The sequence below is a fragment of the Nicotiana tomentosiformis genome, chromosome 1, assembly GCF_000390325.3.
Source record: "Nicotiana tomentosiformis chromosome 1, ASM39032v3, whole genome shotgun sequence".
Classification (NCBI taxonomy): Eukaryota; Viridiplantae; Streptophyta; class Magnoliopsida; order Solanales; family Solanaceae; genus Nicotiana; species Nicotiana tomentosiformis.
In genome coordinates, this window is record NC_090812.1 from 15014631 (window position 1) to 15039423 (window position 24793).

A 24793-nucleotide genomic window follows, 5' to 3' on the forward strand; every position below is an offset into this window, starting at 1 on the left:
ACACCTTCTTATCCTTCCCATGCTTCGGGTTCTTCAAACAATGATATAGGGAATATTGAGAATTTATTCAAGCAAATGATGGAAAAGAATGCCGATTCGGATTCCCAACTTGCCTCACACAATACATTAATCCGCAACCTAAAAGTTCAAATGGGGCAAATCTCTCAAGCTTTAAATTCTCGTCCTAAGGGGGCACTACCAAGTGACACCGTGGTAAACCCAAAGGGTGGAAACAACATGGGGCATGCCATGGAGGTTATCGCAAGAAGTGAAATAGGTGGAAATGCACCCACCTCAAGTCAAAGGCAACTTGTTGATGATGATCAAGTGTTGCACGAAGAGTAGATCCCGAATAATGTGGTTCAACCTAATGATGAAGTTCGGATTGATATTGATGATAGTGTGGAAGAGACTCAAGATGAGGTGAAGCCATCTAGGGAAAATATTATTGACATGCCGAAGCCGATAGTGCAAAAGGCTAAGGCACAATTGCCTAAAACTCCACCTCCATACCCTCAAAGAATTGACAAGAAAAACGGTGAGAATCAATTCAAGAAGTTCATTCACATGATGAAGAGTCTCTCAATCAATGTGCCGTTAGTTGAAGATTTGGAACAAATGCCCGATTATGAAAACTTTATGAAGGATCTTGTAACAAAGAAGAGGTCAATGAATTTTGAGACCATCAAAGTCACTCATCAAGTGAGTGCAATTGTACATTCAATGGCTCCTAAGTTGGAGGATCCCGGTGCTTTCACGATTCCTTGTACAATTAGAAATGTCGAGTTTCCTAAATCTCTTTGTGATCTTGGGGCAAGTATCAATTTGATGCCCTATTCGGTTTTCAAAACTTTGGGAATCGGGAAACCAAGACCCACCTCTATAAGATTGCAAATGACCGATCGTACCATGAAGAGGCCTTTGGGTGTAATTGAAGCTATTTTAGTTCGTGTTGATAAATTTATTCTTCCGACGGATTTTGTCATTCTGGATTGTGAGGTTGATTATGAAGTACCGATTATTTTTGTGATACCTTTCCTTGCTACGGGTAAGGCTCTTTGTGATGTTAAAGCCGGAGAACTCATTTTCCGGGTTGATGATGAAAAATTGATATTCCATGTGTGTAAGTCCATGAGGCAACCAAATAGCAATGAGGTGTTTTTTGTGTGGAATTAGTAACCGATATTATTGTTGATGAAACATGTACTACAATCAATGTTGGTGATATGTTAGAGGCCGTCTTGCTCAACTTTGATGACGACGAGATGGATGGCTTCAAGAAAAATCTGAATTCTTTGCAGGGAATGAGGTCGTACAACTTTGCACCCCGAAAATTATCCTTGGATCTTGAAAATGGGACAACTCCTCCGACAAAGCCTTCTATTGAAGAGCATCCTACCTTGGAGTTGAAGCCATTGCCTCCATATCTTTGGTATGAATTTCTTGGTCCTTGTTCTACTTTACCGATTATTTTTTCCTCTTGTTTGACTAACATGCAGGTAGATTCCACATTGGCGGTGCTACAAAAGAGGAAAAAGGTTATTGCTTGGACCTTGGAGAATATTCGGGGGATAAGGACCACCTTTTGCATGCATAAGATTAAGTTGGAAGATGGTGCAAAATTATCCATTGAACATCAAAGGAGACTCAATGAGACTATGCAAAAAGTTATCAAAAAGGAGATTATCAAGTGGTTAGATGTTGGGGTTGTCTACCCCATCTCCGATAGTTCGTAAACTTCTCCGGTTTAATTTGTCCTAGAAGGGGGGCATGACGGTGGTCATCAATGACAATAATAAGTTTATTCCTACAAGAATGGTGACCGGTTGGAGGGTATGCATGGATTATCGCAAGCTCAACAAAGTCACAAGGAAGGATCACTTTCCACTTCCTTTCATATATCAAATGCTCGATAAATTGACCGGCCATGCTTTCTATTGCTTTCTTGATGGGAACTCGGGATACAACCAAATTCTCATTGCTCTGGAAGATCAAGAGAAAACAACATTTACATGTCCCTATAGTATTTTCGCTTTCAAGCGGATACCATTTGGGTTGTGCAATGCACCGGTGACTTTTCAAAGGTGTATGGTGGTTATTTTCAGGGACATAATGGAGGACTACCTTGAAGTTTTCATGGATGACTTATCGGTGGTTGGAGATTCTTTTGATGATTGTCTTGCAAATTTGGACAAAGTGTTGGCAGATATGAAGAAACAAATTTGGTGCTCAATTGGGAGAAATGCCATTTCATGGTCGAGGAAGGCATTGTACTTGGCCACAAAATCTCAAGAATTGAAATTTAATTTGATAAAGCAAAGATTGAGGTGATTTCTAAACTTCCGCCTCCAACTTTGGTGAAGGGTGTGTGGAGTTTCTTAGGCCATGCGGGTTTTTACCTGCGCTTCATCAACGACTTCTCTAAGGTGGGGAACCCGTTGTGCAATCTTCTTGAGAAGGATACTAATTTTAACTTCAATGATGATTGCATGAGGGCTTTAGAATTGTTGAAGCTCAAGTTGACAACTACTCCCATCATCACCGCTCCAAATTGGAGTGTACCTTTTGAACTCATGTGTGATGCAAGTGACATAGCGGTTGGGGCTATATTGGGGTAACACGTCAACAAAATTTTTCATCCGGTCTACTACGCTAGTGTGACATCTAATTTTTGCCCCACATAGGAAATTACTCCTAAAAATAATCCAAAAATAATTTTAATTATTTTTATGAATTTTAGAAGTTTTTCTTTATTTATTTTGTATTTATTCTCATTGTTTATGCATGTTAGGAATATCGTAAATCATAAAATCATAAAAATATTCATTTTGTACCAAAAACTCTCGAGATCGGTAATCGAAGGAGGTCACGTCGAGATAAATTCTACAAGCTTAACCTGGGATTGGAGAAATAAGTATATTGAATACTTAAAGAGCGGAAAGCTCCCATCGGACCCAAAAGACTCTAGGGCCCTACGGACTAAAGTTGCTCGATTCACGTTGGCTTCAGATGGAACGCTATATCGAAGGACATTTGATGGACCGCTGGCAGTATGCTTGGGTCCGGGAGGTACCGATTACATCCTATGGGAAATGCACGAGGGCACTTGTGGGAATCACTCCGGTGCCGATACATTAGTTCGAAAAATAATCAGAGCAAGGTATTATTGGACCGATATGGGCAAAGACTCGAAGGAATTTGTTCGTAAATGTGACAAATGTCAAAGGTTTGCGCCAATGATCCATCAACTCGGAGAGCAACTTCACTCAGTCCTATCCACATGGCCGTTCATGAAATAGGGAATGGATATCGTCGTCCCTCTGCCATCGACCCCAGGTAAAGCCAAATTCATTTTATTTATGACTGACTATGTTTCTAAATAGGTTGAAGCACAGGCGTTCGAGAAAATAAAAGAGAAAGAAGTTATAGACTTTATTTGGGATCATATCGTATGCCGATTCGGGATAACCACCGAAATAGTATGTGACAATGGGAAATAATTCGTTGGCAGTAAAGTAACAAAATTCCTCGAAGATCACAAAATAAGAAGGATACTATCAACACCATACCACCTCAGTGGGAACGGGCAGGCCGAATCAATGAACAAAACTATCATTCAAAACCTAAAGAAGAGGTTGAACGATGCTAAAGGAAAATGGAGAGAAATCCTGCCCGATGTCCTTTGGGCATATCGGACAACATCAAAATCTAGTACGTGGGCGACCCCATTCTCCTTAGTATATGGGTCCGAAGAATCGATACCATATAAAGTCGGTGAACCCAGTACAAGATTTCGATTCACGATGGAAGAATCAAATACGAGGCTATGAATACCAGCCTCGAATTATCGGACGAAAGATGAGAAGATGTTCTCGTTTGATTGGCCACCCAAATGCAGCGAATCGAAAGATATTATAATCGAAGAACCAAGCTCTGTCATTTCAAGCCTGGGGACTTAGTGTTAAGAAAAGTCACCATCAATACACGAAATTCGAACGAAGGAAAACTAGGACCAAATTGGGAAGGTCCATATCAGGTTCTCAAGAATGTCGAAAAGGGATCGTACAGGCTCGGCATTATAAACGGCAAACAGCTATTAAGCAGTTGGAATGTGTCACATCTAAAGCGATACTACTGCTAAGGTACGACCCTTCCATATTCATTTATATTTCAAAACTGACCCCTGCAGAAGTCCGAACAAGAGCTAAGATGGACCCATCGCTTGAAAGCACGCGTTGCACTCTTTTTCCCTTAGACCGGTTTTATCCCAAATGGGTTTTTCGGCAAGGTTTTTAATGAGGCAATCAACGATCGTGCTGCACTTACAACAAGTATCCTAGATCTACGTACAATCGACCTCGAATAGTAGGGGGCATTAGCCCTCAAATATATCAAGTTCTGATACAAGAAAGTTATTTCGCAACAACGGGGTTCCAGTAGGAAACGTTGTAAGAGCCAAAATGGTCAAAACGAACCATGCTCATGTAGTTGGCCCGAACCCAGACGCGATATCTTATATCCAAGAAAAATTCTTCTATTTGGAGATTTATTATGCAATCAGAATTAAGATAAACACGGGCTACATTACTTCGAGTTCGAATCATTCACTCGACGACTAAAGCCTACGGGCGACTTTCATTTCGAGTTCGAGCAAGCACTCACTCGACCATTACGCCCACGGGCTATATTACTTCGAGTTCAAATCATTCACTAGACGACTACAGCCTACGGGCTACTTTTATTTTGAGTTCGAGCAAGCACTCACTCGACCATTACGCCCACGGGCTACATTACTTCGAGTTCGAATCATTCACTCGACGACTAAAGCCTACGGGCTACTTTCATTTCGAGTTCGAGCAAGCACTCACTCGACCATTACGCCCACGGGCTACATTACTTCGAGTTCGAATCATTTAATCGATGACTAAAGCCTATGAGCTACTTTCATTTCGAGTTCGAACAAGCACTCACTCGACCATTACGCCCACGGGCTATATTACTTCGAGTTCGAATCATTCACTCGACGACTAAAGCCTACGGGCTACTTTAATTTCGAGTTCGAGCAAGCACTCACTCTACCATTACGCCCACGGGCTACATTACTTCAAGTTCGAATCATTCACTCGACGACGAAAGCCTGCAAGCTACTTTCATTTCGAGTTCGAGCAAGCACTCACTTGACCATTACGCCCACGAGATACATTACTTCGAGTTCGAATCATTCACTCGACGACTAAGCCTACGGGCTACTTTTATTTCGAGTTAGAGCAAGCACTCACTCGACCATTACACCCACGAGCTACATTACTTCGAGTTCGAATCATTCACTCGATGACTAAAGCCTACGGACTACTTTTATTTCGAGTTCGAGCAAGCACTCACTCAACCGTTACGCCCACAGGCTACATTACTTCGAGTTCGAATCATTCACTCGACGACTAAAGCCTACGAGCTACTTCCATTTCGAGATCGAGCAAGCACTCACTCGAACATTACGCCCACGAGCTATATTACTTCGAGTTCGAATCATTCACTCGACGACTAAAGCCTACGGGCTACTTTTAATTCGAGTTCGAGCAAGCACTCACTCGACTATTATGCCTACGGATTATATTTCTTCGAGTTCGAATCATTGACTCAACTAGTAAGCCTAAGGGTTACGTTACTTCGAACAATCAATCATAGAGACTACGAAGTCCAAATTTGATTGAATTGTTAAGATCCTTGTGAAAACATTTGTAAGGCACATATAAAGTCTTCACAAATCGGCCAAGTTGTCTATATACAAAGATTTCTACATGATTGATTACAAACGTAAAAACATTATGAACTACGCTTCCTGATCATCCTCAGGGGCGTTTGCTTCTCTGTCAGGCTCTTCCCCATCCTCGGATCCGCTCTTGCTACCGTCATCATCATCATCATCGCCATCAGAAGCCAAGGCTTCAGCTTCAGCTTCGAGCTCTTTAGCCTTTTTTATTTCTTCAGTAAGGTCGAAACCTCGAGCGTGTATCTCCTCGAGGGTCTCCCTCTGAGACCTACATTTAGCAAGTTCGGATATCTAATGTGCTCGAGTGTCGGCAGTATCCGTCGCCTCTCGTGCCTCCATCTGAGCAGCCTCGGCATCAGCCCGATACACGACAATGGACTTATCCGCCAAGATTTTCGACGACTCAACCTCCGCATTGGTTTCAGCAAGCCGAGCTTCAAGCTCCTCGATCCTCTAGCTTGAGTCGAACCCTTTTGCTTAACGTTTTGAAGCTGAACATCGGCCGATAATAAGTTGGTCAAAATGATCTCTTTTTCCGCAGCCAGGTGGTCAATAGTCTCCTTCCACCGATTACATTCAGCTTTGATTTGATCAACTTCCTCCCGAAGTGACCCGATCTTTTCAACCTTTTGCTGCAGCTGAGACAATGAAGGGTTAACTTCCACAGTCGATTCAAACCCATACTTTAACAGAACGAGGCTTACCTGCTTATCAAGTTCGGCCTCTTCTTCACGAGCCTTAGCCAAATCCGATTGGAGGTCCTTTATAGCCTCGTCCTTTAGGCTGCAAAGAAGCCGCAGGGCGTCTCTCTCCCCCAAGACCTTCTGAAGCTCGACCTCACACTGGCTAAGGTCGACTCGAAACCTACTAATGGCCTGCACAGTAGGGAAAGAACACGAGTCAAGTTCGGAAAAGAACAAAGAAACCAAGTATAGTAAAATCATTACCCGAGTAATGAAACGTTGGGCCTCTTCTAGTAGAAGAGAAACGTCCCCAATATCGGAAGCATCATAGACTCCAGTAAAGCAATCCCGAAAGGGATCTCCTACACTAGAGCCTCTGCCTATATCGGGGGTCTTCAATTCTCGAGCTTCCTTTAACGCCTCCTCAGAAAAGGTAGGAAGGGAAGGCGAATGACTCGCTGTCATAGCCCCAAGCGAATCGCTCGGGGCGTTCCGATCAAGACTCGGGATCCCGGGGCCAACCCCAACCGGTACAGCCGCCATCGGCTCAGGAGCTTTGGTGACCTCGATAGCTCTCGCAGATCGGATCACCAAAGCCGAGGCACCGCCTTCTTCTTCTTCTTCTTCTTCTTCTTCTTCTTCGTCTTCTTCTTCTCTCAGTCGTTGGACCGAGTCAATCGGAAAAGCAATTGCCTTCCTCCTCACCCTTCGAGTTTTGGGCTTGGGACCCTCTGACCGAGAGGCAGCTTTTCGCTTCTTGTCTTTCCCCGGTTTCGGGACCGGGGACTTGGTTCCTTCTTCACCGTTCGAAGGCCTCAAAGCGGCGTCCTTGGTTACACCTGCATGAAAGGAAATCGGTAACGAGTGGAGCATAAAGAACACTTCGAAGGAAATGAGAAGTAAAACCTTACTGTGGTTCTTAGCCTCCTATTTACCTTTTGCCAAATCACGCCAAGCGCGTTCGGCATAAGATGAAGTCGAGGCTAACTTCCGAACCCAATCCTCGAGGTCGGGCACCGCTTGTGCCATCCAAGGGGAAGTTGTATATCGGGAAGAGGCATCAGAAAAAATCGGGAAAGGATACGAAAAGCAACGTCTTATGAGAACCACTTACGGTCGAAATTCCATTCCTCGGGGAACGACATCTTCTCTTCCGAAATAAGTTCATGGGTCCTCACCCGAATATAACGTCCCATCCAACCCCGATCTTTGTCTTCGTCGATGCTCGACATCAAAGCCTTCGATTCCCGATGATGAAGTTTGATTAATCCTCGAAAGATTTGAGGCCAATACAACAGTATGAGGTGATTCAGGGAAAAATCCAGCCCCCCGACTTTGATGGAGAAGAAGCGGAGTAGGATTACTATACGCCATAGTGATGGATGAATTTGACCGAGAGTGACCTGACATCTTTTGCATAAATCAATGATCAAAGGGTCAACCGGACCCAATGTGAAGGGATAAGTGTAAACACTTAAAACCCCCTCCACATGGGTGATGACGCTCTCTTCGGGGGATGGAATTTGCAACACAACCTCGGAACCCCAGTTGCAGTCTTTTCTAACGGCCTCGAGATGACCCTCCGTTATAGAGCACATGTACATCGACACGTGCTAGCATCGACCCGGGACAGATGAAGGATTCTCAACCTTAAAATCGATCTTCAGAGTACACGGCCCGGGAACGTAGTCATAGGTGGACGGCTCCACCGGCGCCTTGTCGCCGGACGACCGTGAAGAAGAAGCTTTTTTCCTTCTGAGATATAGTTTTCGAAGTTTTGGCCATTGATATGAGAGGAAGAAAGACAAAGAAAAGTGAAAAATTGACGACACCAAAACTCTGGTGTAGATGGCTTTACAAGCGACGAGATAGAAATAAAAGATAAGAAAATTTGGGGGAGTGAATGCGTAAAAGTGGTAAATGTTAGATGGAAGAGTTATTTATAGGCTCGCATCATGACAGTTCTATATCAGAGGTGGCCGACCTCCATCCCACAAGCATTAAATACCTTGAAAGGCTAAATCGATGGGACAACTATCACATACGTCATAATCGATCCCTGTTAAAACGTCAGCTTATAACTCGATCGAACCGCCAAAAATCACATCGATTCTCACCTTATCCTCCGTGAGAAACGAGAGGACTATATGTATACGGTCGAAATAGATTTCGACCTTCCCACGTTCGATCGAGTTCAAGTAGTATGAAGTCGGAGTGGAATTTTGGGAGTGAGCTCCGAAGTCAGTACTAACGAGCCTCGAGTCCGAAGGCTGCTCGAGGAGTCGGCTCGATAACCTTATCGAGCCCGTGACCGAATCGATCCGCAAGGCATTGCTTTGAGGTCGGAAATGCGCGACGCTCATCCCGAAGGTCGAACTCGAGCCAAGACCGAAGGGCTCGACCTAGTAACGAGTTCGAGCTAGTATCGAGCTCACAGACAAGAATCGTTGCAACCGCACCAAGAGAGAGAATCTTGGCGGGAATCGAGGAAGAGACAAATCATCATGGGTCCTCCACTATATGTTTTATTTTATTATTTTTTGTAATGACCCTCTACTATAAAGGGGGAATCCTTGTAAGCTATGGAAGAAGACACAGAATAGATTGGAACAAAAAAGATCTTTTCTCAGATATAAAGATATCTCCTTGTGTTTGTTTTACTTCATCTTATTCATTCTTTTTGTTCATCACTCCCATTCTCATAGCCAAAATACTTGTATTGTTATCTTTGTATCAAAGGATATTACGTATCCTTAGAACCATATATAAATTTAACATTATCCGATTTTTTGGGTAAACATAAATCAAAATTTCCGCCGCATAATATCTGGCAGCGTATTAGGAAAATCCAAAAAATATTCCTACTTTTAAAAAGTGTGAGTGTTAGAAATCATTTCTTCCCATCCATGTTTTCAATTACAAATTCTGTAGAAGAAAAAAGTTATTGTTGGGCGTCAATTTAGGCCTAAAGCGTCTCGCTCATTTTTTCAAATCAAATGTAAAAGAAACTAGACTAACTATATTTTTAATAGTAATTTTATCCTATAAAAAAATTGAGCATGTAACATCATTAGTAGGATTTGCATGCCTAGAAACTTTGCTTGGTCTTTTTGAGGAGACAGTTATCAAAGCCGAAGCCATTTTTGACAGAAACGTGTAATATAGGGAGGGCATTTTCTCTTAATTAGCTGTCTCCAAATATTCCTTACCCTTTAACGCATGAATTGAGCTATTTTTTCATCGTATCTCATGTCTCCAGCATTATTTGCAAGGAGAGCATTAGAAAAAATTAAACAATGGTTAGTGAAGTTTGGCCTAACAGTTACCAAATAAAGATCACTCCGCTGAAATCAAAATTAACAAAGCTTTGATTATACTTCACAAGGTAAGAATAAGATTGCGTATATACATTCTCTCTAAATTCTACTGGTGGGATACGGGGTCTGTTATTGTCAGCTGAAATCAAAATATTTCTGCTTCTAATATGAACCTGTTTCCAATTCATATCTTGGTACTTTCACTATTAATGAGTGTTAGAGTTAATTAATTTGTTGCTAAATACAAGAGGCTTTGGCCTTTTCAGCGAAATTCTAGGGATATGCGGCGTTTCCTTTGCTTTATTATTAGCCGTTGGGAAAGTCCGGCGGAGTTCTTCCACCTTTTAATCAATGTGGTCCCCAAAATAAGGGCTCGTGGGTCATATTTAAACGTTTGCTACTACTATTGAAATATTATGGGTCCGAATATTCACATAATCATAGTCAAGAGAGAGAAATTTAAATCTCCCTCCCAAAGTCGTTGCGAAAAAAATAATAATCGGACTATGAATTGACATAAATCTTCACTTTCACATTGCTGATTTAAAATCAAATTAGATATTAAACAAAGTTAAAAAAAAAAAAAAAAATCTCAGGTGGACAACTAAAGTAGCCGAGAGAGGACAAATTAGTAGTGTGATTAGTTCAAATCTTAACGCTCTCATGATAATTACTGTCCAACTGATTATCTGATAATGTCTATCTCCATTAGTAGTTACGCGCCAAGAGAGTATATCGAAAAACTAAAATCTGATTGGCAAATTCAAACTAAAATATTTTGTAAATCGTACTCACGAAATTTAGCAAGTTCTTCACAATCAAAACGTGATAAGAGATTCAAATCTAAATAGAGTCCTATCCAATATAAACTTCATAAAAATCAAGATTTCAAAATTAAACAATCTCCCAAAACATTGTTAATTAAAGTCGAATTAAAAGATAAGCAACACAAAAAAGATAACAAGGGAAAAAGGTAATAGACATTTAATAGGGTTCAGTAGAAGAGGACACATTAATTTAGGATTCTATACCACGTGTCCTTCATGCTCACATCATGACCCGACCCAAATCCAACTTGACGCGTACCCGCCCCATTATCTTTTTACCCAATTTATACCCTCACTCCAACCTTTTCCTCTGCATTCTTCTGCAACACAAAAACAGAAAAGTTCCCAAAACTTTCTCCATTTCTTCATCAACCACAGCTTTTCTGTTTTCTCAAAAAATGGCTTCCAAAATGAACTCATTCGCTCTTTTTTGCCTTGTTTTAATGTGGGCTTTTTCCTCTACAAGTGTAGAATCAGCATCTCACCAGTCGGCGCCTGCTCCAGCGGTGGACTGCAACAACTTGGTACTGAACTTGGCTGACTGTTTGTCATTTGTTACAAATGGTAGTACAGAGAAGAAGCCACAGGGTACTTGCTGTTCAGGCTTGAAAATGGTGTTGAAAACTGACGCTGAGTGTCTCTGTGAGGGTTTCAAAAACAGCGCTCAGTTGGGAGTTGTTCTTAATGTCACTAAGGCTATGGCTCTTCCTGCTGCTTGCCATGTCTCTGCTCCTTCTGTTAGCAACTGTGGATGTGAGTTTTCCTTATAAACATTTTTTTTTGGGGTTTTTCCGTTGGATTTTTATTAGAAAAAAATTTTCCCTAGCATTTGTGTGCTTTCTATTTCCGACGAATAATCAGATTTTTAACTTAAAATTTATGTAATATTGAAAATATTTGGAGATTGTAATCGTATTTTTTTGTTTTTTTGTATTTGTACAGTGGGTACTGACACTGGAGCTGCCCCTGGTACGTACAGATCTGGCTTATAGTAGTGGTTATTTTTTAGAATTCTTTTTTATGCGGGTTTGACTGTGGTCTTTTTGTTTGGGTTAAATGATTTCTGCAACGTGTTTAAATTAGTTTAAGTATCACGTAACATTCTTAATATTTGTAGACAAAAAAATATAATCTGATGAGTGCTAGGTTAATTGCTAGATCTTGACCTCTAGTTGAATACCCTGTAATCTAACTAATTTGCGCGCCGCCCCCCCCCCCCCCCCCCCCCAAAAAAAAAAGCCCCTCTTCCAATTTTTCGAGATGTAGATGGATAAAGATAAGGAAAGATGGCAATTATTGTTTGAGAACATTTTGTTCCTCATTATTTTGTGCATATTCTTGTTTTATTAGTATACTGTTCACGTGATGTGGTCGTGAGGACTCAAATGTTAAAAATCTATACAGTACATTCAATTGAACGTCTGTTTTGCATAAATCCTAATTCCAAATTTCATCTTCAACAATTGGGTAGACTATAAGATGCAATTTATCTGCTTTAGGTTAGATGCAATATATATAACTATAAAAAATGAATATATGGGAGTGCATTTTGGTTCTATGAAAGGTATGTTTTTTTGTTGTTAATTATTCTCCACGGGAGGTGGTCATAGTGTAGGAGTATAATGAGTTTATCTGCTTCTGCTACACGTTTTCCTTATGATTTGATTTATTAATGGGTAAGCAACATTCAGTTTAAGCTGAACAAACATGCCGAAATGAAAAAATATTTTTCTAGTAAGTGCAGTCTTACGATGTTTGACATTGTAAATTTTGGTTTTCTCCATGCTAACCCACTATAATCCCATTAGTGGAGTCTGGGGAGGATAGTGTGTACGCAGACCTACCCCACCCTGGGGTAAAAAGTGTTTCCGATAGAGCCCCGACTACCTCCCTCCAAGAACTCCCCACCTTGCTCTTGGGTGACTCGAACTCACAACCTCTTGGTTGGAAATGGAAGGTGCTCACCAATAGAGCAACCCACTCTTGTCCCGTAGAGGGGCTTAAATCACTTTTTTTAAACGAGTTGGAGGTGTCTAGATGAAACTTCGTATAGTAGAGGGGCTGGATGACAAAACGGTGCAAGCATGACCATCTATTTGGCTATTAGACCTTTTAATTGGCTGAAACCATGAGAATGTTGCATTTCCTATCTAGAAAGATCAAACGTATTTAGTTTACTATGGATGATGAAGTATAACAATTTGTCATATTGTACCAAGTGTAAGAACAGTTGGCAGTGGATTTAATTCTTTAATTTTCTGGTGCAGCTCTTTCTCCAATTGCCGTATCACCTACCACGTCAGCGGCAGTTGCTCCAACCACTGCCGAAGGTGCTAGTGAAGTTGCTCCGGCACCGGCTCCAGGAAGCTCTGATTCTACTACACTTGGTCTATCCATTGGGCAATTGGTTCTGACCGTAATGGCTGTAGCTTTCTGTTGGTTCTAAACATATTCTAGGATTGTGGTTTTTTGCTGGTTCTAAGCACATTTTAGGATGGCGTTTTGCGGGGAAACAACGGAGATATTGTTGTGGCGTTTTGTTATTGAACCTTTATTGGGTGCACTCTAATTCTATAAGTAGAGGTAGGCAATTTATGAGACCAGCGTAAATAGTGATGACACTGCAGTGTCACTTGTTTTTGTCATGAGTTTTTTATTTGGATGATTTCTCTTTTATTTTCGTTTGTGTTTCATTTAAATTGGTTCTCGATTATTATTGCCCAAAAGAGACTTTTACAAGTGTCCCAGTAAAATGGAGTAGTTTTTGCCTCTGTTTTAAAAGGCGTTTTTTGGGCGAGCCCCGGGGCGAGGCGCACCAAAAACGCCCCGGGGCGATGGTGCGGGGCGAGAGTCTCAAAAGGCGTACGCCCGGGCGTTCGGGGCACATTTTTTTAGTAAGGAGTAAGTCCAGAGATTTTTTCAAATTAAAACAAAATTTGTTAAATTAATAGTTCATATAATATCCAAATTCTCAAAAGTCAGTTTGGTAATTACTCAAAAGGTTTAAAAATGAACTCAAAAGTATTAATTTAAAAGTAAAGACTTTTTTTTTATTGATTTAAGCCTTAATTCATGGGTTTTTCAAATTTTTATCTTGTCCGCTAGTCTTTTAATATCTCCCAAAGAGAACTACATTTTTTTTCATATCAGCAAATTCAAAGTTCAAATTGTAGGCTAATCATCCTTTTTGTGCATACATATATATATATTTTGATTAGTTTTTTGTGGGGATGGAGCACACATATATAAAGTTTTCTTTAATTTTTATGCAATTTTACATGTTTATAAATATTAATTGTCATTATATTATTTTATAAAATATTAAAAATTAAATACCTATGGGGCTTATGCCCCGCTGAAGTATATGTAAAACATCCCGTTTTACGCCCACGCGTTTTAAAACATTGGTTTTTGGTGATGAGAACTGATATTTCGACCTGGAATACCACTTAATTTAAAGCGGGCAATGCTTGGTTATTTACTTGATGTTGGTGCTTTTCCTCTCTCCTTTTGACCTTTGTCTTTTTATTATAGCAACGTGTATGGTGAAAGTTTATTGTTCCCTACTTTTCTTGTGGGGTTTCACAAGCTTTTTATGGACTGGACCCTTGTATTGTCACTGAAGCTTGGTACTCCTTCAGTTTGCTTTTTCATGCATAAGTGAAAGTCCACTTTTCCTAGCTTTTCTGGCGAAGATTTACTATATATGTTGGTTTGGTTCCCGTATTTTTTCTCTGAATATGACTAAGTCAGGATCCTTTTCATGTACTGGACCTCAGCAGTTTGCTTGCACAGGACAATGGTCCAGCAGAATCTGCATCTGTTTGCAGGACTATTCGGAGAGTCCTGGAAAAAGTAGCTCTGACTCGTGGACTTGACTGTATTAGATTACTTTTGTTGTTACCTTTAGGGGTCGTTTGGTATAAAGTATAAGTAAAAATAATGCTGGTATAAAAATTTAATAATATTTTATACCTTGTTTGGTTACCAAATCTGATATAAGTTATCTCGGTATTAAAATTAATACCAGGATAACTTATACCTTCTCAGTAGGTGGGATAACTAATGCTGAGATTATTATCCCCCAACAAAATAGCGAAATTACCAAAATAGCCCTAAAGGTCCTCAAACTTTTTTTCTACATCACTTTTCCCATTCTTTACCCAACATTGGTAAAGCAATGCCTCTACAAATTTCTCTGCTCTTGGGAAAGATTTCTTCTCTTCTTTGGATGCAAAAGCTATGTTGTAGTGATTGAAGAACAACTTTGACATTATCTTCCATTTTGCTTTTCTCACAAGGTTAAAACTTCTATCAAAACCTATTTCTCTTATTCTTTCTTGTTATCATTTATAAGTTCTCTGTTGCATAATTTGGGTACAGTCTTCTTCTCTACCAAAATAGTAAAAATCTGAACTCTTTTATGAATGTTACGTAATTATTTTGCTGAATTTTATTTAGCAAATAATTGAGGAAAATCATAGCCTTTCAAACTCAATATGTAGTGCCGAAAGAGCCGAAATATATGAAAGAGTACTAGCTATATGTGAAAGAGCTGTAATATGTGAAAATCACAGTTGTGGATTGTCCTCTGCCATTTATTAGCCCTTCTCTCTTTATGTTGATGATGAAATCTTAGTTTAGCATCTTTCCAAATATTCGTTGGGTTCATTTGTTTCTCTTTATGTGCTTGAAAATTATAAACTTTTACTCTCAGATTCCTTTTTCTAATTGAATTTTTTTGTATATTAATTCTTTTCATTTTTGTAATGGAAAAATTAGCTTTTCTTATAGATCATCAACTATTGTCCGATATTGAATGCGTTATTATCCTTGAGGAGATATTGTGCCAACAATTTCTTGTTGTGTTTATATTTCTTTTCATGACTATTTATGGTCAATCTATAAAAAGACAACATAGAAATAGGCGTGTGATTAGGTACCGTATGAGTGTTCGAATTCCTAAAATTATGTCTCATTTGAATTGTATCATACATGACAATGATATTGCATGTACTGATAAGTTAAGAATGGATAGAAATTCCTTTCACACTTTAGTTCTCTTAACTAAGGAAATTGGAGGTTAAACTGATAGTAAAAATATGTCAAGTAGTGAAAAGTTAGCAATGTTTTTAAATATCTTGGCTCATTATGAGAAGAATATATCAATTAAGGTTGACTATGTTAGATCAGGTTGGAGCGTAAGTCAAGCTTTCAATGAATGCCTGAGAGTTGTTCTCAGACTAGCTCCATTGTTACTTGTTAATCCCAAACCAGTGCTTGAAGATGAGATTGAAGATCAATGGAGATGGTTTAAGGTATGTGAAATTTCTTTTGAGCATCTATTAATTTATGTAAAACTAAAAAAAATATAATCATACGAAAAGAAATTAAAAGTTTGAGATAATCTATAATTGATTTTATAGGGATGTCTAGGTGCACTGGATGGTACTTTCATTCAAATTAGAGTTCTATCCGAGTACAAACCAAGATACAAAACAAGAAAGGGAGAAATAGCAACTAATGTACTAGGAGTTTGTGATAGAAATTTTAATTTTACTTATGTATTACCTGGTTGGGAAGGATCAGCTACCGATGGTCGTGTATTATGAGATGCTATAGTGCGAACGAATGGTTTGAAAATCCCTGAGGGTATGCCATACGTATGCTTATACACTCAAGTTATATCATAAAAAGAATGCTACATAAAAGTAACGAAATTTTATGTTTATATCATAGGAAATTATTATTTGTGCGATGGAGGATATACAAATGGAAACAGTTTTCTTTCACCTTAGAGAGGGTATAGATATTGGTTAAGGGATTGGAAAGGTGACAATCTGCCACCTCGAAGTCGAGAAGATCTTTTCAATATGAAGCATGCTAGGGCTCATGGAAGATATGTTATTAAAGCATAAGTTTATTAAAGAGTCGAAGTGGTCTGGGGTTTTAATATAGTGATGGAACCATAATTGTTGACGATCCAAAATATTGGGATGAATTTATAAAGGTAATTTATACTTTGCTTAAGTTATTAGAATATTGTTACTTCATATAAGAATTTTCCTGAGTTCGCATCATAGTTTATAACTGACGCATATTTTTTTCTAAATAGATCCAAAAGCAAAAAAGCATGAAAACTAAGAAATAACCAATGTTTGAGGATTGGGAAGAAATTTTTGGCAAGGATAGAGCGACGGGAGAGTTCGCTGAGGGGCTGCTAAATACTGTTGAGGATATTCTAAGGAGTCAAGCTTCAGGACTTTCTAATGACATGAGCATAGGATGGCCTATTGATGTTGATGAAGAAGAAGATGATGATGTTGGTGATGGACCTAATATAGCTACTGGTGAAGCTGAAAATGCTTATGCTGGACCTAGTTTTACTGGAGCATCTGAAAAGGAAGATGCTAGAGCATCTGAACATGAATGTGCTGGAGCATCTGAAAATGAACATGCAGGATTCCAAAAAAATCATAAACAAGGTGAGCATGCTAATAGGTCCTATTATAATTTCAATGAAAAAGAGAAAAGAAAAAGGGCTGTGGAGGATTCTAGTGAGACATTTCTTAAGGGTGTGACAGAAGTTATGAAAAACTTTATTGAAAGTCAAGATAAAAGAATGGGTGTCTTGATTGATAAGATTGGGGATTATGACCAATCCGATATTCGTGGTAAAATTTATTGCATCCTTGAATCTCCCGCATTTGAGTTATACTCTGTACAAAAACGTATCAAAGCTACAATGATTCTCTGTGAAGATGTCAAAAAGATAAAATTATTTTTACGTATGGGTGAACTTGAACGCCAAACAATGATGTTCATGATTGTCAATGGTAAACTTTGAAGTATGGTAAAGTTGTGTATATGTGGTGGCACTAGTTTGATAGTTTTTGCTCGACTAACAACTTTAAAGTTAAACTGTAGTGCTATTTTTGGTATCTCGGGTTATGTCCATACTCTTTTGTTTATGACTGATGGGCACGAGGATGCTATATTTTTTGTGTAACTAATGTCTATTAAATAACTTAACTCTAGTGTAAATGTTAAGTGTATATGTAATTATATTACTATTATGACAATTCTTCAATTTCTCTCTTTAGCTTAACTATGTTTTTGATGCCTCTAAATTCTATAGTTTTGGTTATGTCTTTCTGGCCAACTTGTGGATCTTGTTTTAAACCTCTGATGTGGAATCACAATACATTCCACGAAAATTGAGAAGACCAAGAAATCAGTAGTATTATACATGCCAATTAGCTATCTTACATCTGAAGGAAACATGGATTAAAGTTAGGAAGAAGATTTAGAAGAAGAAATGAGCAGATATATTTCAAACAATTGAAAACTAGAGCCTCAAAAAACTATTTAATACTTGTTGATGTAAGAATTGAAAATTGACGTATGTCAATTGGATAAAGGAGTAAGAAGATGGAGGCTAAATAAGATATGGGGTATTTTTGTAAACAAATAATTTCTTCTTAGAAATTATGCAATGCATGTCATTTTTAATACAACATACCAAACAGTGGATAGAAAACAATCACAGCATAACTAATCCCAACATAACTTATCCTAGCATAAGAGATATTCAAACCAAATGACCCCTTAGTTATTTTTTTATAGTGGTGATATATGAGTTAATTTGTGTGTACTTCGATTGTTTTATTCGGTATTTGCGCTAGGAAGAAATTAGTTTTCAATGTTTGTACTCATTTTGTTAACCGTTAGGCCACATACTTCATTGATCGTGTTAGATTAGTAGATATCTAAAGAAGGAAGCACTTGGATTTGCCTAAGAAGACAACTAGGCATACTTTAAAGTGAAATTACCAGCTATGTCCATTTATAAGTAGCTCATTATGAAAATTGGCCAATTCATAAAATATTACTAATATTAGCCAATTAACTATCTGTAGCAAAAAAGGTCAAATTTTTGCTTTTTTTTGAGTCGGTATTATTAGAATAGATTGGGTACATCTTAAGGAGCTTGAATCTCAGTTTTGGGATGATTTGGTGAAGTTTTGAAATGGTTTGAATTGAAAATTCGAAGTAAAAACTGAACATGAAAAAAAAATGATGTGTATCACATTGTGTATTATTTGTGTATCACATATGTATCATATTTGTATCAATTATGTATCACATGTATACCCGTATGTGAGATACATGCGTGATACATGTGTCGCAGAAGAATTTTTTTAACTCGATTTAATTACGAATTTTGATACAAAACCAGTCCAAATCACCTCTAATCTTCCTCAAATTTTGTATATTGACTTATCTATATGTTTTCAATGAATTTCAACTATACCCATTAAAAAAGTTTCTTTTTTGCTTAGATTTTTGGAATATTGTATTTAGTTTTTTTGTATTTCATCACATTATTTTCTACCTCATCCATGAAATTTCCTTTCCATCTTGCATCTAATGTTGCTAATCACGCTTAAAAATATGGAAGGAGATTTTTGCATATGATTCTTTGAGAGAAAGAACCTTATTTATCTGGTTTTTCAATTTTTATATGTGCTTGGCTAGTTTTGGTAAGTGTATGACTAATGACTAGAGGTTGGTAAGTTGAGACTTATTTGGGACATTTGTGTAAAAATTTTTTAATTTCCTTAACGGCTTAGATTAGTTCTTTGATGTCGGTTCTATTATTTTAATCATAATAAAAAGAAGAAAAAATGACTCTCTATAGCCCCTCAAAATTTTAATAGCACATACTTTTTTCTATTGACACGAAATGTCCCTCCAGCCCAAACATATTACAACTAATAGCCTGAAATATCTATTTTGTATAATTTTTGTATAGTGACAATTTATTTTGTATAATGACAGTCTATTGCATATAAATTGTATAGTGACAGTCTATTTAGTATATTTTTTGTATAGTGACAGTCTATTTTGTATATACCTTCCACCACCTTCCTGCCTTGTACCCTACCACTTATCAAGACATAACTGAAAAATCAAATGACCAATTGCATATCTGAATTAAAAAGTTATAACCAGAATTCTATTCTTCCTTTCATAAGTTTCCTTTTCTTGTAAGCCAAAAAAGATTATAGCTTGTCAAGAAAATAATGGAAACAATTGTATGTCCCTCACAAAATTTGCCAATTGGAAACATTGATGATTGATGTAATTCTCCTTAATTCATACTTCCTATATTTTTAGTGGGAGTATTATTTATTGACACTAAAACTCAAAATTTTTGCAAAAGGAAAATAATGTAATTCTTTGGGCTATTAATTTTGGCCGACAAAGAGCATCTTTAGAAATGAGGAATTTACATAGAATAAAACCTTTCTAACATTTATTTAAGTTTCCTACAACTGCTTTGATAAAATTACATATAATACAATTTATTTTAAAATTTACAAGTTTTCATATTCCTAATATATATCTATTGAGATTATCTCACCTAAAATATATCATAATATCTCTCTCTTAAGATTCTCTCTCATCAAAAAGTATCTATCATATTAATTTTTCCCTAATTTCTCCATTAATGTATTGTATATTGTATATTTCTTGTACAAAATATATATATATATATATATATATATACAAACACTGGACTGGAAAAAAAATATCATTAATAAATATACTACACAGAGTATAATATATATATCATGTATATATTAAACAATATATAATATTATATTATAAAAGATTTGGGAAAACAGGGTTTTGCGTTGACAGGGAGGTGAAGAAGAATCAAATTTGGGGAATCCTTTGAGATTTCTGGATGGTGTATAGCATAGGAGTTCTAATAGAGAGAAATAATTTCGTAAAAAAATTTAAAACTAACAAAGAAATATTTCTTTTGGTAAGGATATGATATGATTGATGCATAATACAAGGGGATATGGTTTGATTGATGCATAATACACGGATAATTAAGGCAAATGGTTGCTTATAGTGGTAATCAATATTAATAAATTGGAGAATTTTTAAGGACAAATAAGGATACGTTTCAAAATATGATTCCCCATTAATAGGTAGTCCATCATATTTTTAGAGTGTATCTTTTATATTTTGTTGTAGAATTTATAATTCTAATACAAGTTGTAGATTATAGAATATTTTATAAATTCCTAAGTAACTACCAAAATTTCCCTTTAGAAATTTGCCGAAAAGAGGTCATGCGAAGAAGAAAAAGTTACTGAAGTAATACTACAAGATTGGGACCAGAAGATATATAGAAAGAATCCAAGGAAAACTAAATGGGAAAAGTGCAAAAAAATTGTTAGTGTTGTCTTCGGCCAATCAGGTGTTTGTGGGTCAGATGTATAATTCGGTGGCTAGCCACTAGGTTACTTTTGAGCTATAAAATATATAATGTAATTTTAGACTACCGAGTATTATAAATTTGACCCGAATGACTATGAATAAATTTTGCTCAAACAAAGAGAAGTCCTTAAAACATAAGGTGAAGTGCATGCATATGTGAATGGGCTTGCTGATTCAGCCTACATCTTCCTACTCTATCTATCATTAAAATTAGGAGGATAGGTTGACCTCTTAACTTTGACGCCACAAAGTTCAATCTAAAAGGAATGTGATTGTTGATCAAAATGCCTCTGCTACGTTGTAGACGTCTCAAGCTTTCCCATCTGCTAAATTTTTGGTGGATAGAGTTACAACAATCGGCTGGGAACAAACTAGTACAGGGTACCATCGACATAAAAAAATAAAAACAAAAAGTTGTGAATTCCTGACCACTAGGATATTACTAGGCTCAAAGACAGGATTGCATATCATTCTCCCAGGGTCAGTTCAAATATATTCCTTTGATTGCACCTATGATACATTTAATGGATAACTCATCATCTAATTACATTGAATTTTGTTGCACTCAAATTGCAATATGAAAATGTACATGAAGTTAACTTGATTTCTCGGTTAATGTTTTCAAGCACTAGAGAGATTGAAAAAGTTCCAATACAATGTAACTAAATTCAGTGTCTTAAATAGGATATCGTCAACACAACTCCAAATATAGCTTCAAACTGAATGCAAGAGCGAGCTAAGAAAAATTGGGAGTTGTCTATATTGTATTAATCTGTAAATTCTCATTTCATTTCTTGAGAGAAACTGAAAAAATAAGGTTAAGTTTGGTGTAATGGTGGACAAAAAAAATTAAAATTAAAAAAAGCTGGCTCAAGTTTTGTATAGGCCAAAGATATCAGCATCAATACTGGCATTGTTCACATGATAGCATTTTAACAATTTTCCACAGCTGACCTTTTCAAAGATGGGACCATAGGATTTAAACATACTACCTAAATAGAAAGTAAATACAAAAATACTTTTGAGGTTTCTTTTTGGCTACTTCTTTTAAACACATTAACAAGTCTTTCTCTCCTGTTCATGTATGCACTTCTCTTCTTCTTCTTCTTCAACAACTATTATTCAGGGCCAAAATTCAGCTCTTTTCACTTTCGATATGCTTTCCAACACACCAACAGGTGACACGTGTCCCATCACAGTTACCCTTTTGCTATCCAAGTCTATGCTGAAAGATGTCACCCCTGCTAATTCAAAATAACTCGAAATCAAACCATTCCCTTTAATAATAATATTTAAATTATATACCTTGCACATCAATTTAGTCGGCTATAACAGCATTTTGGAAGATAAGGTCATATGTAGTAATCATGAAAGGTTAATCTTTGACGAAATACAATTTATTATGGTCATTATTGGACATGATTGCTCATACTATCATAGAAAAGCAGTAGGTAAAAGAAAATTCTTGAAATTGCAAGGGCATGCAAATTGTGCAACTGCTTCGTTATATATAATGGAAAAATTGTAAGTCTTCTGCTTCAAGTTGAAACCTTTTAAGAATATTCAATGTAGCTCGTGATCTTTCTTGGTGACATTATTAATCATTGTCTCCAAAAATAAAAATAAAAAAACCTGGAAAAAGTAATAATGCTATCTAAACTTCTCTAGATGAAAACTGCAGTGATGTATTTTCTTGACTGATTTTTCTAACTTTACCTGTTTTCTATGATAAAATTATCAAGAGGGAGAGGAAAAAAAAAGATTTATCAAGACAAATAGCAGTAGTAGTATCAAGTTTGTATACCTTCCATTTTGGAGAGATGTTTCTTCACTTTACCAGCACAGCCTTGACAATGAAGAGATACTCTCATCACAACAACCTGCATAAATATATGCTACCACAATAAACACACTATATTTTCTTTTTTCCAATGAGTAAATACAAAAATGCTTTTAATTATGATCATAAAAAAAATGTAACCTGGAATGTGTTATCTGAAGAGAGTAGTGAAGGAACAACAATTTGGGAACCTTTTTCTTCATCTTTCTTAATAGTCAAAACAGGAAGAGAGGAAACAGCGCCAACACCATTTCTTGATCTCCTACTACTAGTGGTAGTAGTAGCAGTACTGATCATAGGCATAGAACCAAGTGTACGAGGTACATCCCCTAACCTAGTACATTTAGAGTAGTTGTTAATTAATTTTGCATGTTCTTCCACCAACATTCTACGCCGCGCCGCCGGAACAACAACTGACCTTGAATCACAGCTCATGCACACTGCAGTTGCCACTTCAGGCTGGCACATAAATCCTCTCATCTTCCTGCTGCCTCCTAATTTCTTGTAGTTCATATCCTTTAGCTTTATGTTTGAAAATGTATTTTGTGGTATATTTCCCTTGTTTTGGGGATGTGGAAGAAGTTGGAACAAAGTTTTTGAGGTTGCTGTGAAAGATATATGGTGTATAAATATGGGCAGAAACAGCCTCTCCGTCCTCACAAGTTAGGGGTAAGGTCTGCGTACACACTACACTCCCCAAACCTCACGCTGTGGGATAATACTGGGTATGTTGTTGTTGTTATAAATATGGGCAAAATGAAGTGAAGAGAGTAGAAGTAATTAGGAGAAGGAATGCTTCTCTTTATGACTTATATAACAACCAGTTGGGCTTGGTACTTGCTAGTGGCAGAGTTGCATTACTTCAGAATATTTCTTAATTGAATTTTAAGTTATATAAAAGAGTTTTTATACTATAAGTGTAGTTTAACATATTATTTTATGTTAGTTATTATATTTAGTACTAGGTTGCCAACTATATTTATTATATAGATTTACGTCGAATAACCTTAGAAGTGCTTGATCATATAAATATATTTTACATTGTCAGTGCATAGAACTTAAATTCTTGTAGATTTACTATTCTTAAGCCATGTTTGGATATGAGGGAAAAAAATAAAGTGTCTAAAACATTAAATCGTCTGCCAATTATTGTATCCCTGAAAGAGACTCATGAAAAATAGTACTGCTTCAGTATTTAAGACAAGTTTTTACTTATAGTATAATGAAAATAGCTTTGAATTTGGATGGTCAAATGAATCAGAGATGAACAGAAGAGTATCAGTATTAGTAGTACAATAAATGAGGTAAAGATTTTGGGCAAATACAGTACAACTGAGTTGGAACTTTTTTTTGTTGCTGTCCACAAAGGAGCAAAAGTTTTCAAAGTCAGAGATTTGAAATTTGTCCGGATTCCTGTGAATGGAGCCCCAGAATAACAGATGCAGTACCAAATGCCATCTTAAACTGCTTTGATTCATTCGACTTTCATTAGATAAAAATAATGCACAAAATAGGATATAACACAACTGTTTCTAAAGTTTAGTTCACAATGGTAGCTCTTTACTAAAGGCTGCTAAGTGCTAACTAACACTTTTAGGACATGCTCAATTGAGCACCAAATCCAAATACATATGTATTTATTAGGTGGATACCTAACATTATTGCAACTTGCTTCTACCAAAAATTAATAGTCGTACATCACTTTCCTTCTTTAGTATATGGGGTTATTGACGTTGCAGTATCCCAAAGTCAGATGAAGATGAAGTCGGAAAACGAGTTCCTTTGGGTGGTCCTAAAGATGGATGACAATTATATTGTGATAACAACCTACGCCTAAAAATACTCATGAACATTTATTGGTTGGTTTAAGATTAATAGACACATCCTCCTTTCCTTTCAGATATAAATACTTAGTGAAAAAGTCACTCTCAAACTGACCTACCAAGAAAAGATGTACATATTACATATGTTTGTACATAGAAGAATCAACTCTTACTCATTTCCCTCTCTTTTTTGTTCTAAAGTACTAAATAGCAAAATCTACAGTTTTGTCTGCA

General features: G+C 37.1%; 5 protein-coding genes across 16 annotated transcripts; 4 read left to right on the forward strand and 1 right to left on the reverse strand.

Annotated features, from left to right (window-relative positions):
• Positions 1–150: 150 nt before the first annotated feature.
• LOC138901232 (uncharacterized) lies at positions 151–1597 on the forward strand. Its single transcript, XM_070188993.1, has 3 exons — positions 151–255; positions 346–1123; positions 1500–1597. The coding sequence occupies exons 1-3, from the start codon at positions 151–153 to the stop codon at positions 1595–1597; spliced, it is 981 nt and encodes a 326-aa protein (XP_070045094.1).
• Positions 1598–10895: 9298 nt separating this feature from the next.
• Positions 10896–13273, forward strand: LOC104105429 (non-specific lipid transfer protein GPI-anchored 31). The gene is made up of 3 exons (XM_009613729.4): positions 10896–11350; positions 11540–11566; positions 12865–13273. Exons 1-3 carry the CDS (start codon positions 10996–10998, stop codon positions 13041–13043), a joined length of 561 nt encoding a protein of 186 aa, XP_009612024.1. The 5' UTR covers positions 10896–10995; the 3' UTR covers positions 13044–13273.
• Positions 13274–14231: 958 nt separating this feature from the next.
• Positions 14232–17705, forward strand: LOC104105427 (uncharacterized). 12 transcript variants are annotated; one of them, XM_070177779.1, is made up of 4 exons: positions 14232–14898; positions 15791–15915; positions 16024–16607; positions 16713–17705. In XM_070177779.1, the coding sequence occupies exon 4, from the start codon at positions 16752–16754 to the stop codon at positions 17442–17444; it is 693 nt and encodes a 230-aa protein (XP_070033880.1). In that variant the 5' UTR covers positions 14232–14898; positions 15791–15915; positions 16024–16607; positions 16713–16751; the 3' UTR covers positions 17445–17705. The 12 variants fall into 12 exon arrangements, with proteins under 12 accessions (XP_070033880.1, XP_009612019.1, XP_070033867.1 ...); XM_009613724.4 differs by having other exon boundaries at positions 16337–16607; XM_070177766.1 differs by having other exon boundaries at positions 14232–16249; positions 16337–16607.
• LOC117279039 (uncharacterized) lies at positions 15700–16209 on the forward strand. Its single transcript, XM_033658474.1, has 2 exons — positions 15700–15915; positions 16024–16209. The coding sequence occupies exons 1-2, from the start codon at positions 15700–15702 to the stop codon at positions 16207–16209; spliced, it is 402 nt and encodes a 133-aa protein (XP_033514365.1).
• Positions 17706–21658: 3953 nt separating the features above from the next.
• LOC104105424 (protein SODIUM POTASSIUM ROOT DEFECTIVE 2-like) lies at positions 21659–24763 on the reverse strand. Its single transcript, XM_009613721.3, has 3 exons — positions 22878–24763; positions 22701–22776; positions 21659–22137 (listed from the first exon to the last, which is right to left on the reverse strand). The coding sequence occupies exons 1-3, from the start codon at positions 23247–23249 to the stop codon at positions 22019–22021; spliced, it is 567 nt and encodes a 188-aa protein (XP_009612016.1). The 5' UTR covers positions 23250–24763; the 3' UTR covers positions 21659–22018.
• Positions 24764–24793: the final 30 nt, after the last annotated feature.

Bases quoted from the DNA above. Each gene is read 5' to 3' on its own strand.
- LOC104105424 (XM_009613721.3), bottom strand. From the start codon at position 23,249: ATGAACTACAAGAAATTAGGAGGCAGCAGGAAGATGAGAGGATTTATG. The intron at 22,777-22,877 runs GTTACATTTTTT...ATATTTATGCAG, and splicing joins CTTCAGATAACACATTCCAG to GTTGTTGTGATGAGAGTATC. The intron at 22,138-22,700 runs GTATACAAACTT...TTGAATTAGCAG, and splicing joins ACATCTCTCCAAAATGGAAG to GGGTGACATCTTTCAGCATA.
- LOC104105427 (XM_070177764.1), top strand. From the start codon at position 16,752: ATGTTTGAGGATTGGGAAGAAATTTTTGGCAAGGATAGAGCGACGGGA.
- LOC117279039 (XM_033658474.1), top strand. From the start codon at position 15,700: ATGTCAAGTAGTGAAAAGTTAGCAATGTTTTTAAATATCTTGGCTCAT. The intron at 15,916-16,023 runs GTATGTGAAATT...TTGATTTTATAG, and splicing joins ATCAATGGAGATGGTTTAAG to GGATGTCTAGGTGCACTGGA.
- LOC138901232 (XM_070188993.1), top strand. From the start codon at position 151: ATGGGGCAAATCTCTCAAGCTTTAAATTCTCGTCCTAAGGGGGCACTA. The intron at 256-345 runs GTTATCGCAAGA...CACGAAGAGTAG, and splicing joins ACATGGGGCATGCCATGGAG to ATCCCGAATAATGTGGTTCA. The intron at 1,124-1,499 runs GTAAGTCCATGA...ACTAACATGCAG, and splicing joins AAAATTGATATTCCATGTGT to GTAGATTCCACATTGGCGGT.
- LOC104105429 (XM_009613729.4), top strand. From the start codon at position 10,996: ATGGCTTCCAAAATGAACTCATTCGCTCTTTTTTGCCTTGTTTTAATG. The intron at 11,351-11,539 runs GTGAGTTTTCCT...GTATTTGTACAG, and splicing joins TTCTGTTAGCAACTGTGGAT to TGGGTACTGACACTGGAGCT. The intron at 11,567-12,864 runs GTACGTACAGAT...TTTCTGGTGCAG, and splicing joins TGACACTGGAGCTGCCCCTG to CTCTTTCTCCAATTGCCGTA.